The sequence below is a fragment of the Sapajus apella genome, unplaced genomic scaffold (genome assembly GCF_009761245.1).
Source record: "Sapajus apella isolate SASKATOON/1434 unplaced genomic scaffold, GSC_monkey_1.0 scaffold1685, whole genome shotgun sequence".
In the NCBI taxonomy this organism is placed as follows: domain Eukaryota; kingdom Metazoa; phylum Chordata; class Mammalia; order Primates; family Cebidae; genus Sapajus; species Sapajus apella.
Genome location: NW_022438611.1, coordinates 1 through 13,369, shown reverse-complemented (window position 1 = coordinate 13,369; position 13,369 = coordinate 1). Strand labels below are relative to the sequence as shown.

Here is a 13,369-nt window from a genome sequence, read left to right as displayed (position 1 = left end):
ATGAGGCTCCAGGAGATGGCTGTTGTGATTGTATCAAACCCTGGACCTTTCGTGTGAGGCGAGGAAGGAAGAAAGATAGAAACAAGGAAACCATCATTTCCCAAGTACCTACTATGTGAGTACCCAGCATTAGCTTTCTCTGGCCCTGGCCTGTGGGTTTCCTGAGGACAGAGGTTGGGTCTCTTCAACATAAACTTGAGATACAGGTTTCAGAATTAGCTGCTGGAATTACAGGGGCTTAGACTTCCAGGTCAGATAATGCTTTATTGTTCAGATGGGGAAACTGAAGCCTAGGGGAGGAGAAGGACTTTGCTGCATTTCCACGGAGAACCGCTGACATAGCCCAGGCTCAAACCCTGATCCCAGGCCAGGTCTCAGTACGTTGCACCATGTGGTGTAGGGTTGGTGGGTTGTTTGATAGACTGAGGGGCGGGGAAAGGCTGTGGGTCGACAGCAGGGAGTTTGGATGGAGGGGCAGGGTTCTGGCTCCTACCTGCTCCAAAGATGTCATGGACAAGGTTGACAATCTTCTCCTGGGGGATGAGGTCGCCGCTGGCTCCAGACCTCTTCTCGCTGTGCTTGAACAGGGCACCTGTGATGTCCTGGACGCTGTTCTGAGGGGCACAAGCTTAGGGACACCCCTGGCACTTCCAGGGTCAAAGGCTGAACCTTGCTCCACTTCCCTGGCCTGTCCCTGGGGGCTGGGCACCCCCATCCCCCCACTTGGTCTCTAGGTAGTGGGCTGCAGCTTGAAGCAGGAGCCGGTAGCAGCCCTGGGTATGGCTTAAAGTGTCATTTCACGCCCCACTGACCCTTCTTCCCAACAACCCCAGGGGTCCAATTTCAAAGGAGGAAAAGATTAGTGTGAACACAGGTAAGCGACACCAGAGCTGTTGGGGTTCAGGTTTCTGCAGAATGAAAGCTTTCTCCCTCATATGCCCCCCACATTGCAGGGCCCTGCTAGGGCCTTGTTTCCAGGACGTTTTTCTTTTCTTTTCTTTCTTTTTTTTTTTAGATGGAGTTTCACTCTTTCGCCCATCCTGGAGTGCAGTGGTGTGATCTCAGCTCACTGCAGCTTCAGCCTTCCAGTTTCAAGTGATTCTCCTGCCTCAGCGTCCTGAGTAGCTGGGATTACAGGCGCACACCACCACACCTGGCTAATTTTTGTAGTTTTAGTAGAGACTGGGTTTCACCATGTTGGCCAGGCTGGTCTTGAACTCCTGACCTCATGATCCACCCACCTCAGCAGGATTACAGGCGTGAGCCACCATGACTGGCCTACCAGGACTTTTTTCTGGGGGGCTTTGAGGAGCCTTGAGAAGGGAACTTCAAGGATGAGGAAACTGAGGCCCAGAGAAAGGGAAGGATCGGCTCCAGGTCACACAGCTGGTCTGAGGTGTCCAGAGCCTTCCTAGGCCTTGGCAACACAGCAGCTGTGTGAACACGCTAGAGCTGGGAGGAGGGCCGCACCCAGGCCCTGCAAGGTGCCCCTTGCCACCTGCACCCGGGCTCACCTTGTCAAACTCCTGATAGTGTTCCTGGACTGTTTTCTGCAGGAACCAAAGGAACCTCTGGTTGAAGGCCTTGAACCTCTGCAGGGCAGGGTTGGGTAGGTAGCGAAGGATGGGGAAGAAGTCCACAGGGTTCCCAGAGGTGGCATTCTCCGCGAACACAGGACTGTTCTTCACGAGGCTGAGCATCTCATCGCTGCTCTCAGGGAAGTGCTGCCCGAAGCACATGGCACCGATGACTTTGACCACAGACATCACTATCTCATTGTAAGGGTCGAAGCGCCCAGGCCCCGCCATCAGCTCCTGCAACCTGCTGATCAGGGCCTCAGCCTCCTGGCTCACATGCTCCTCCAGGTAGCAGGAGGATGAGGAGGCTGGGTCAGAGGCGATGGAGAAGGTGTTGAGGGCGTTCTGGGCCAGGCGTCGGCGGGCAGCCCACACCGGTCCAGAGTCTGGGCTGAAGGACATGCTCTGGCCATCAGTGATGAGGGTGAAGCTGTAGAGGTCGGGCCGACCCTTGAAATCGTCACCCACCCAAATCTCATCTTGAATTTCCATGTGTTGTGGAAGGGACCTGGTGGGAGGTAATTGAATCATGAGGGTAGGTATTTCCTGTGCTGTTCTAGTGTTAGCGAATAAGTCTCATGAGATCCGATGGTTTTAAAAAGGGGGGGTTCCGTGCACAAGCTCTCTTCTCTTGTCTGCCACCATGTGAGATGTACTTTTCACCTTCTGCCATGACTGTGAGGCCTCCCCAGTCACATGGAACTATAAGTCCATTAAATCTCTTTCTTTTGTAAAATGCCCAGTCTTGAGTATGTCTTTATCAGAAGTGTTAAAATGGACTATACATTGACTATAGTCACCTTGCTATGCTATCAAATACTAGATATTATTCATTCTATCTAACTATATTTTGTACCCATTAACCATCCCCACTCCCTCCCTGCTCTCACTACCCTTCCCAGCCTCTAGTAACCATCATTCTCCTCTCTATCTCCATGCGTTCAATTCTTTTAATTTTTAGCTCTCACATAAGTGAGAACATGTGAAGTTTGTCTTCCTGAGCCTGGCTTATTTCACTCAACATGATGACCTCCAGTTCCATCTACGTTACTGCAAATGACAGGCTCTCATTCTTTTTATGGATGAATAGCACTCCATTGTGTATATGCACCATAGTTTCTTTACCTGGTCGTCTGTTGATGGACACTTAGGGTGCTTCCAAATTTTAGCATTTATGAACGGTGCTGCGGTCAAGATGGGAGTGCAGATATCACTTAGATATACTGATTTCCTTTTCCTTTTCTTTTGGGTATATACATACCAGTGGGATTTCTGGACTGTATTTTTAGTTTATTGAGTTTAGTTATTGAGGAAACTCCAAACTGTTCTCCATAGTGTTTATACTGATTTATATTTTCAACACTGTACAAGGGTCCCCTTACCTCCACAACCTCTGCAGCATTTGTCATTGGCTATCTTTTGGACAAAAGCCATTTTAACTGCAGTGAGAGGATATCTCATTGTAGTTTTGATTTGCATTACTCTGATGATCAGTGATGTTGAGCGCTTTTTCATATACTTGCTTGCCATTTGTATTTCTTCTTTTGAGAAATGTCTATTCAGATCTTTTTCAGGGTTACAGTGGTGCATGCCTGTAATCCCAGCTATCTGGGGGGCTGAGGCAGGAGAATAGTTTGAATTCAGGAGGCAGAGGTCGCGGTGAGCCAAGATTGCGCCACTGCACTCCAGCCTGGATGACAGAGTGAGACGGGGGGGTGGAAAACAAACCCCAAAAAAACTTCTTATAGGGTTCTCAGTGGCTTGGCCTGGGGAGGGTCAGCTCCAGTAACCCTATTGGCTGAGAGTAAGGATGGGGTGATCCCAAAAGGACCACGGATATGATATTGCCAAAAGAAGCTCCAGAGAACAGATTCTGGGCCCCCAAAACCTGCAGATGCCCACTGTCTTTGGGGTGACTATATAGCTTATTATTATCCAAGCCCAGATCTTTGAAGAGTGAAAGAGGGCACTTTTAACAATTCTGCTGGGACAACAGGCTTAGCCTGTCCTGGGAAAGTACTGTCACCCTAACAATAGCAGCCAAGAGCCAGGGAGCCAAGAGCTGCCCCATCTGAGCCTTGACTCCCGCAAACTCAGTCTCTCTGGCTCTCTGGGCACAGGCAGGAGAGGAGGGGAAGGTGCTCAGGCTCAGATCTAAGGAGGAGAAGAGGGTAGCTGGGTGGGAAGAGGACACGTTGGGAGACAATTCCCAATTCTCCACATCCACCCAAACTGCCCCACCCCGACCCCCCACTACCATCTGTTGTTCACGTTGAGCCTCTTCCCTGTGCTAGGAATGCCCTTCCTGTGCTCCTCAGACTCCAGGACCCTTCTCTAGCTCGCCACTCTCTGGAGCATCCCTTTAACACCCCTCCCACCCCAGCCTCCTCACAGCTCCTGCAGCACCTCCATAGCACCTCCAGACTCATCACAGGACCTGTCTGGGGTATGGCTCCCATCTCTACCATGGGGCAGGAGTTTGCTGTGGCTCTTGCTTGTCTCCCGGTCCCCCTTTCCCACAGCCCTCGGCAGGGCTCCCTGACAGCCCTAGGCTGATGATTCTGCTGGGCTAAGCCCTCTCAGCTGTCTCCATCTCTCCGGCCCAGAGCCCTCTCCCCTTCCCAGCTCTTCTGCCCCTGCTCCTGGTATTGATTGCTAGGGAATCCTAGCCAAAGATCTTCTCACGCAAAGGCATGCAAACACCCAGGATGATTGGGTGTTCAGCTCCAGGCCAAGGTCCTCTAACTCCCTCTTCTCTGCCCAGTGCCCAGTGAGGGTCCCCTTCCTGTCACTGTGAGCTATTGGCCACGACAGGGCTTGGTGATGAGACATGCGACACCTCTTGTAACCCCAGTGCATCAGCCCAGGGGTATGGAGAGGTGGGGGGCCCTGGCCCAGGGGCTGTGTCTATCTACCTTTGGCCCCTCAGACTTCTCTCATAGTCTAGGATGGTAACTTATGGTGAGAAGAGCCCTGGCCTGGAAGCAAGAAGCTGGAGTTCCAGGCTCTGCTTTGATTTGCCATGTGTCCCTGGGCCTTTTCTTTTCTGGCACCCATCTCTCCACCTAAGAAGTAAGAGAGGAATTGACTTTATTAGCTAATGAATTTTTGAGGAGTTGAGAGCCTCTTAGAGAATACAAACAAAGCAACAGACTTTCTTTTTCTTTTTGAGACAGAGTCTCATACTGTCACCTGGGCTGGAGTGCAGTGGCACGATATTGGCTCAGTGCAACCTCTGCCTCCCGGGTTCCAGCAATTTTCCTGCCTCAGGATCCCGAGTAGCTGGGATTACAGGTGCCTGCCAACTGCGCCTGGCTAATTTTTTGTATTTTCAGTAGATACGGGGTTTCACCAGGTTGGCCAGGCTGGTCTTAAACTCCTGACCTCATGATTCGCCCGCCTCAGCCTTCCAAAGTGCTGGGATTACAGGCGTGAGCCACTGCGCCCGGCCTAAAGCAATGGACTTTCTATTGGGAGAAAGGTCGGTTGTTGGGAGCCCCAGCACTGGATGGTCTTCCAGTCCTGATGACCAGGCTGCCATGATTCTCCAGAGCTGTGGCATCGGTGGGGAACCTGGAAGCTGAAGAAGAGGTTGTGCTGCAGTGCAGGTTGGAGGATTGAAGAGTGCCTTGCTCTCTACTTCCTTGCCATGGCTTTCACACAGGGTCGTTCTCTCAGTGGCTCGCTCCAAATAGGATTGAAGGACACAATTCTCCTGGGTACCATGAAGCTTCTCAGGCTGAGTCAGAGATGCAGAGGGTAGAACAATTGGAAAGATGCTGAGAAAGCCCAGTAATACCTCCCTTGTCTGCTGCCTGTTCTGCTGCCTAAATTCCACCTTTATAGCATCAGCACTTTGGATTCAACATCTCTCTTGCCATTTAGCCTATGTGTAGTATAGCTATATCTAACTCTTTTACCAGTTATTAATATCTTGCCCAGACTTGGCTTATCAGGCTAATTTCCCGCAGGTTGGTTTTCCTTGTTAGAGCATACGGTGAGGAGCAGCAGGTTGCATTGGGCTCATAGCAAGTGTCCAACGTCCTAAGAATTACCATGGAGAAGTGCTGGATACAGTGATCAGGAGAAACCTAATTTTCTGCGGGGAGAATCCAGAAAAGCATCTGAGGAAGTGATGTTTTAAATGAGACTCAAGGTAGGAGGCACTAGAACTAGAAGCAGGTAGACCTGGGAGGTTCTGCAAAAGATTCTCATTGCTACCTTCCGAGTGGTGGGAGCTACCAAAGGGGTTTAAGCAAGGTGGTGATAGAATGAGATTTTGTGTTTTTGACAGGACCACTCATTTTTGACAGGGTGCCACAGGGTAGAGAAGGAACTGGAGGGAGCAAAAGGCAAATGGGAACCTAGGTGGAGACTAAGTACTCCAGGGAGCAATGATGGGCCCTGGATGAGCTGTGGCAGTGGAGCTGGCCAGATGCCAAAGCGGAGAAATGTGCCTCCTATCCTCAGCACAGTAGCCCAAGGGGACAGAGCGAGAGGGCGCACCGTCCCCTCCAAGCTGCACGGGTGACTGAAGTCCCAACACGTGCCCTGAACCCCACATCCTGCAATCCCTCTTTCCTTTTGCCCCTGAGTCCCACAGCGCTCCCTGTACAGACAGTACTGCACAGCCCAGGAGCTCACGTCGCCCTCCATCTCCACATCCTGCACAGGACTGAGCCCACGAAGCCTTGGTCCCTAACACACTTGTTTCATCACATCAGTTGGTGAGTCCACCCTGCCAAGGAGTGACACCTCGTCCCCTCTCAGGGCCACGCTGAGGTTGTTTGAGGGCAGGGCAGCCGGGGTTCCAGGCCTGGGATGAGTCTAGGCTGAGCCCTCAGTGCTCACTGGAGAGCCCCCATCCCGAATCACTGGTAACTACTCAGCCATCCCAGGCTCCCTACTCCATCCCCTGCTCCCTGGCCCAGGCCCTGCCCTCCCGTCTTCACATGGCCCCTGTCTCAGCTCCTCCAGCTCCGGGAAACAAGGGCCCAGTGTGGTCCCAGAGAACCCAGTCCACATGGCAATGGGAGACCAGAGCCAAGATCTCTGCCTGGGAGGTCCCACCTCCAGACTGATCTCTCATTCCTGGAGGGCACTGTCCCAGCTCCACCCCAGCCTGTCCCTGAGCTCACCTCTCTGCCTCTGGTGGGGTCCACATTGCAGATTCCGGCTCCTTGGCAGACCTGGGCTCCCACAGCTCGTGGGGGCTGGGAGGCAGAGATGCTGCTGGGTGTGTCAGGGATAGCAGGACCCTGTTCCCTTGCCCCCACCCCGTTCTGTGCATCATTAGCTCCGCCAAGGCTGTTGGGCAACTCAGCTGAGGCCCAGGCCCAGTTCTATACAGCTGGGGAGACTGTGTGGCAGGGATGGTGAGCCAGTGGGTAAACTGAAGAGGGTCATAGGATCACTGAGTGTCAGAGCTCCCCAGAGGCCCTTCCCCACACCACACCCAGTGTACAGATGGAACTGTGCAGGTGAGCCCCACACCCGCTGTGCAGATGGAACTGTGCAGGTGAGCCCCACACCCCGTGTGCAGATGGAACGGTACAGGTGAGCCCCACACCCCGTGTGCAGATGGAACTGTACAGGTGAGCCCCACACCCAGTGTGCAGATGGAGCCGTGCAGGTGAGCCCCACACCCCGTGTGCAGATGGAACTGTACAGGTGAGCCCCACACCCCGTGTGCAGATGGAACTGTACAGGTGAGCCCCACACCCCGTGTGTAGATGGAGCCGTGCAGGTGAGCCCCACACCAGGTGTGCAGATGGAACTGTACAGGTGAGCCCCAGACACGGTGAAGGGCTTGGTCAAGGCCACTGGCCAGTTTGGGGAAGAGCTGGGACTAGAATCTCCATCGGTGTTTGTGGAACCCTTGTCCCTTGACGGGCGAGCGAGGATTCCCAGCGGCTCCATCCACAGGCTGTGGGGCTGGAGGCTGGTGGGTGGGGCTTGGCTGGTGCCCACTCAGGTAAATGCCTGTGTAGTCCCCCAGAGAAGCCACAGTGGGCAGAGTGGGGAAGGGCGAAGTCGGGCCCACCTTCCGCTTGCAGACACTGGGAGCCGGCCTGGGGTCTCTGCTGGGATCTGCCCTGTGGGAAGAGGGCAGGTGGCAAGGACTCGGGAGCACTTGGGCTGCTCCGGGGTGGCTGCCCTCCCTTCAGCCTGTCAAAATTGACCAGATTCTTATGTCCCTGTCCTTGGGTGGGCATGCTCAGGCCACCCTGACCTGGGGCACCTGACTCTCACCCCTAGCAACTGGTGCTGAGGGTCCTGGCAGCCAAAGTCCTGCTCCTGCCTGCGGGTTCCCAGCTCACGCTGGGGGCAAGAGCCTTTCCGTTCATGGACAGATGGGCCGTGGCAGCCCCAGAGGCCTCACACCGCTGAGCCTGAGCTCCCCGGTACTCGGGGCCAGGGTGGAGAACTTGGGGCCCATTAAACACACAGGAGGCTGAGGCCCCAAGGGGAAGGGCTGTGGCTGCGGCAGAACCCGGCCTCCCACTTTAATCCTCAAGGCCCCTGACTTCAGGTGTGGGGAGGGCTCTAGGGTCCTCAGGAGGGTTCCTTGGGGGCCCTGACTGCAGATGGGGCTACCTCACGCCACCCCAGGCAGCCCAGCTCCTGCCCACCTTCCACCTCTGGATCCCAGCAGCCAGCTGGTGGTTCGCCCTCTCCAGAGCCTGCAGCCTGCTCCTGTGACTGGCCAGGAAGGGGTGGGGAGGGGCAGGCTGCATGCCCATCCAGAGGCCCCGCTCCCCCATCCTCTCACGCCCACAGAAACCCTCACACAGCTCTTGGGTTTGGGCAGGTCCAGCCTTCAGAGGGGAGCGGATCTCCTCCTGGGCCCGGGCATGCCCTCCCTGGCTGGGCATGTGGACTAGGGACGCAGGGGGCTCACGGGGCAGCACCCACCCGGTCTCACCGCAGCTCCCCCTGTGCACATTCTCGCCTCTCTGCAGTGGTGTGAGGGTCCTGTGGTTACATGAGGGGAGAAACAAGAGGGAGCACTGGGGCCCTGAGGTCTCAAGTCGCACCCAATCCAAACCACCCAGCCGGGAGGGTGGCAGGAAGCAAACAGGGGGCACAAGGGTTGAACTGTATCCCCCCCAACAACAACACGAGATATATTGAAGTGCTCAGTACCCCGTGATGAGACAGGATCATCACAGAGGTAATCAGGCTAAAATGAAGAAACGAGGCTGGGCCTTAATCCAAGGTGACTGGAGTCCTATACACAGGGGAAACGTGGGCACAGGCAGACACACAGCGAGTCGCCATGCAGACATCTGGGGAGGAGTGTCAAAGTCTGCTGGCAAAGCACCAGAAGCAGGGGGCGAGGCCTAGAACAGACCCTCCCTCACAGCCCTCAGAAGGAACCAACCCTCCCGACACCCTGACCCGAACTGCAGCCTCCAGAACCAGGAGACAGTGAATACCTGCCGCTGAAGCTACCCCGTCTTCAGCACTTTGTCACCACAGCCCCAGGAATCTCACACAGATGGTAAGTGGAATCCAGCCCCTGTGGCAGCTCTCTGGCCCCAAAAGGACCCTGACTTCGAGGGGAACTTTCTCCTCCAACTGGCCACACCTGCAGCAGCAGGACGTGTGCAATCGTAGTGGCGAACACCTGACCGAACACCATGTGTTTTCATGTGCTTGTCCTTGTAACCCTCTTCAGGATAACCGTTATTTTCACTTTTGCAGGTAAGGCCCAGAGAGGCAGAGTAACTGGCCAAGGTCACACAGCTAGTATATCTTGAAGCCAAGATTGAAACCCACAATCTTATCCACTAATCCGGGGACAGTGCAGACTACTAAATCCTGGGATTGGAGGCAGACTGAGATAGAGACCCAGAGAGAGTTGGGTGGAGGAGCTTGAGGCTGGGGATGTGACTGGAGGAGGAGCATGCCAGAGCCCCTGGGAGCACTGGGTGCTGAGCTCTTGAACCCCTGGTCAGTCTGATGTTGATGCAATGTGGCTTCATCCAGACCCTATCCAGCTGCTGCCCCACCTCCGAGAGGCTCGCCCTGCTGGAAGAGCACTGCTCGTTTGGTCCATTGGCCACTCTGCGCAGGACCCCTGCGCGTAACCCAGGGTCTGCACCATAGGCCACCCTCGCTGGACAGGCCCAGGGCCCCGGGCCCCCACCTGCCCGTAGAAGGTGAGTCCTGGGTTGGCCTCCCAAGTGTCTAGGGAGGGAGTAGAAACGGCCTGAAAGTCTCCAAGGGGCTGGAAGGCCCTGCATGTGGGTCGCAAATTGGCAGAGGCTTATGTGTCACGTGCAGGCTACGTGCATATGGCTCCCCTGGCACCACTTCCTACCACGAGACGAATCTGCCAAGGGCCCAGCCCTCTGTCACTCCACTACCTTCTCACTGACGTTGTCCACTGCAGGTCCTCAGACTTGACCAGAGAATATAGCCCATCCAGGCCCTGAGGATATATCCTCTCCCGCTCCCAGTCTGGTTTGAGACAGAAGAAAAAGAAAAAGAAAGAAAAGAAAACACTAAGATTTTCTTCTGTACAAATATACAGTGGCAGACTACACTGCAAACATAAGGAACCGCCCCCCTCTGAGCACAGCTCTGTGCCCGTCTGAGATACACTGAATTGGACCAACTCGGCCTTGAATGAGGCCCAAGGCCAGCTAAGCTTTCTCTCCCTTTCCTTCCATCCAGATCAGCAGGTCAGCTTCAGTCGGGGGCCTCCTGGCAGAAGTGGATCCCACCTGGGGTCCTTACAGCTCTACCTCCCTATGGCTCCCAGGCACCTGGCTGGTGTCTGTATCTCTGTGTCTCTGTGTGTGCATATCTGGGAGTGCATGCACATGTCTGATGTGTACCTTGGGGGGAGTGTGCATGTGTGTCTGTGTGTCTGTCTGCCCATGCACACATACACTTCCCCAGAAGACTAAGGGATGCTGGCCAGGAGAAGGCAGCCACCAAGCTGGAGTTGAAGTCAGGTGGACAGGAGCTGGGACGTCTAAGCCCTGGATCTGGACCCTGTCCCACGTCCATAGTAACCCCTCGGCCACTCTGCCTCTCATCTGATCAGGGACTGTTTACAACACTCCTCCTCCATCTCTGATGTATGCACGTGTAGTTTCCTCTTGCTGAAATGCCCTTCATTCCCTCCGTGCTCCTGGAAAATGACAGCCTATCCTGTGTGAGGGTTCAGAGGCTCAGAAACGCCTTCTCTGGGAAGGACTCTCTTATCTGCCACCCCTAACCAGCTCCCATAGTGCCTCTTCCCTCATCTGGCACATTAAGTTATCATTGCTTGCAAAATAGGCACAGTGGCTCGTGCCTGTAGTCTCAGCACTTTGGGAGGCCCAGGCGGGAGAACTGCTTGAGGCCAGGAGTTCGAGACCAGCCTGGGCAATGTCGTGAGACTCCAAGTCTACAAACATAAAAAATAAAAAACTTAGGCATGTTGATGTCTGCCTGCAGTCCCAGCTACCTGAGGCCGGAGGATCACTTGAGCCCAGGAATTTGAGGCTACAGTGAGCTATGATTGCACCACTGCACTCCAGCCTTGGTGACAGAGTGAGACCCTGACCCAATTAATCAATCAATCATAAAACAATAATCAATAATAAATTGTTAATAATTAAATCAATAATAAATGCTAAATGAATGTTGCCTCCAAACCATAAGCTGTTGAGGACAAGGAGTGATCAGATTTGACCTTGCTTCTGCACACAGAAGATGGCCAGGCATGTAGTAGATGCTCAGTAAATGCGTGCTGAACACATGGATGGAGAATGATGAGCCACGATGAGGAAAAGGCAGAAAACGGAAGGACACATAGGATCATGATGGGGACTTCGTGAGGAGGGGTAAGAGACTAGCTGGTTACCCCCAGTCCCTAGCATGGGAAAGACTGGGCAGTGGGGAAGACAATGGGGAGAAGGGGATTCTGGGAGATGGAGAAGGAGGGATCCGGAGAGTGCCCACCTGGGGAGGCCAGGTCCCACTCTGCCTCTGGAGTCTCTGCAGTTCCTCCTCTTGAAATTCCATGGCAACTGCCACCTGGTGCCAGTGTGCCTTCCAGTACTGCGCCATGTCCTCACGAAGCCTGGGATGTGAGTCTTGTGCCTCTAGCTCTTTCCTGAGGGGCACTGGTGCCTCCTGCACCTCTCGTGGACTGGAAGAAATGGGGTACAGGTACAGCGTGGACCCCAGATCACCCCAACCACACTCCCTTTTAATGATTCGTTTCTCATTATGTTCTATGGACTGGGGGGGTGGGGCAGAGATGCCTCTTTCATGGCGCCCCACACACAGAACCGCTTTGTACTGGGCACTTACCCCAAGCACCCTGACTTGCATCCAGCAGCTAAGGTCGTCTCACCCCCACCTCCCACCTGCCCCTGGGCCAGCAGGAGGGGCTTGGCCATGTGTAGGTAAGACAGGACTTCTTGAAGCTGAAAGATTTCCCTCCTCATAAAAGAGCCAGAATGTGACCAACAGGAGCGCTGATAGCTGGGGAAGGGAGACCGGACTGGACACGTGATTCCGGGTTTAGGGCTCTGGGCCATTCCCCCTCAGCCAGCTGGTGACAGAGGCTGGCCTACTGCCTGCTGAGAAGGCCACCTCACCCACTGTGAAAGCAGAGCACCCACCCCAGCCTATCTTGGACACTCTGAGGATGGGCCCGAGCAGTCACCCAGCAGGGCTCTTGGCCCGGGCCACACCCAGTGCCGCTGGCAGCACTGCCTTCTCCCCGGGTAGCCAGGTGCGCTCTGCCTCCGGGGCCTGCACACGGCCCCCCAGCACCGTGTGCTCTCCCTGCAGATGCTGCAGCTGCTCCAAGCAGGCCCCTAGTTGCTGGCAGCTCCAGTCCAGCTCTTCTGAGAGTCCTTTGTTCACCTGGGAAGATACCCACCCCACCGAGTTGTGGCTCAGCCTCCACCAGGGCTGTGGGGCTCCAGCTGTCCTTCGGGCCTTTACCCATGCAGCTCCCTGGTCTCAGAGGCCCTGATCTCCTCTTCCTCTGGGTCTCAACCCTCTTAGGAGGACTCTCTGACCACCACAGCCCGCAGAGCCTCGTCCACACTCCAGGCTCCACTCTGGACCAGCGCCTGGCTGCACACTGGCAGGGGGGCCAGTTACGTGAGGATGAGGATGGTGCTCTCTGGAGTCTCGCTGTGTGGACGTCCTGCTAGAATCTGTCTCTCCTGGTTATTTTCCTTTCCTCTGTTCCCCTAGAGGCCCTTGCCCTACCTTGGAATCCCCTAGGAACGGAGCCCAGGGACCCTTGCCTCTGCCCCCTGGTACAGCTGGGCATGGCCTGGATCAGCTGATGCCCAGATTCCCTTCCCTGTGAGGCTGCCCCTGCCAGCTGTCTTGACCAACCTCGGTGAACATCAGCAACTGTTCCTGCAGACGGACTGTGTCCTGAGCTTGGGCGGGGGTCTGAGCTGCCCACATGGAGACCATGTCCGGAAGCTCCTGGGCCCTGCGTCCATCCCAGCTCTGCCCTTGGATCTGCAGGCCTGGCACCAGCATCTCCTGCGGATACACTCGGTACAGAATCCTTGGGTCTCCTTCCAGCCGCCAGACCACACTGGGGTGGTCTTTGCAGACATTCGATGCCTCAGGGCATGCTGTTGCCGGATCATGTCCCCGACTCAGGGTGCGACTCTGAACAAGCTGTCCTCTGCCCTCGGGTCTCAGTCTTCCCATCTCAACCAGGAGGGACGTCGCTGAATGATCCCAGGCTATTTCCAAATGTTGGAAGAAGAAGATCCCTCTCTGGGCTGGACTAAGCCCCTGCACTGCCCTCC

The 13,369-nt window shown here is 55.1% G+C and overlaps 1 protein-coding gene across 1 annotated transcript; it reads right to left on the bottom strand.

Annotated features, from left to right (window-relative positions):
• Nucleotides 1–4: 4 nt before the first annotated feature.
• On the bottom strand, nucleotides 5–8,452 carry LOC116546925 (cytochrome P450 1A2-like; the record flags this gene model as incomplete). The annotated part of the gene is made up of 4 exons (XM_032273036.1): nucleotides 8,368–8,452; nucleotides 1,515–2,056; nucleotides 494–614; nucleotides 5–40 (listed from the first exon to the last, which is right to left on the bottom strand). Coding segments are annotated over exons 1-4 (784 nt in total), but the record flags the coding sequence as incomplete, so codon positions are not given.
• Between the last annotated feature and the right edge of the window lie 4,917 nt (nucleotides 8,453–13,369).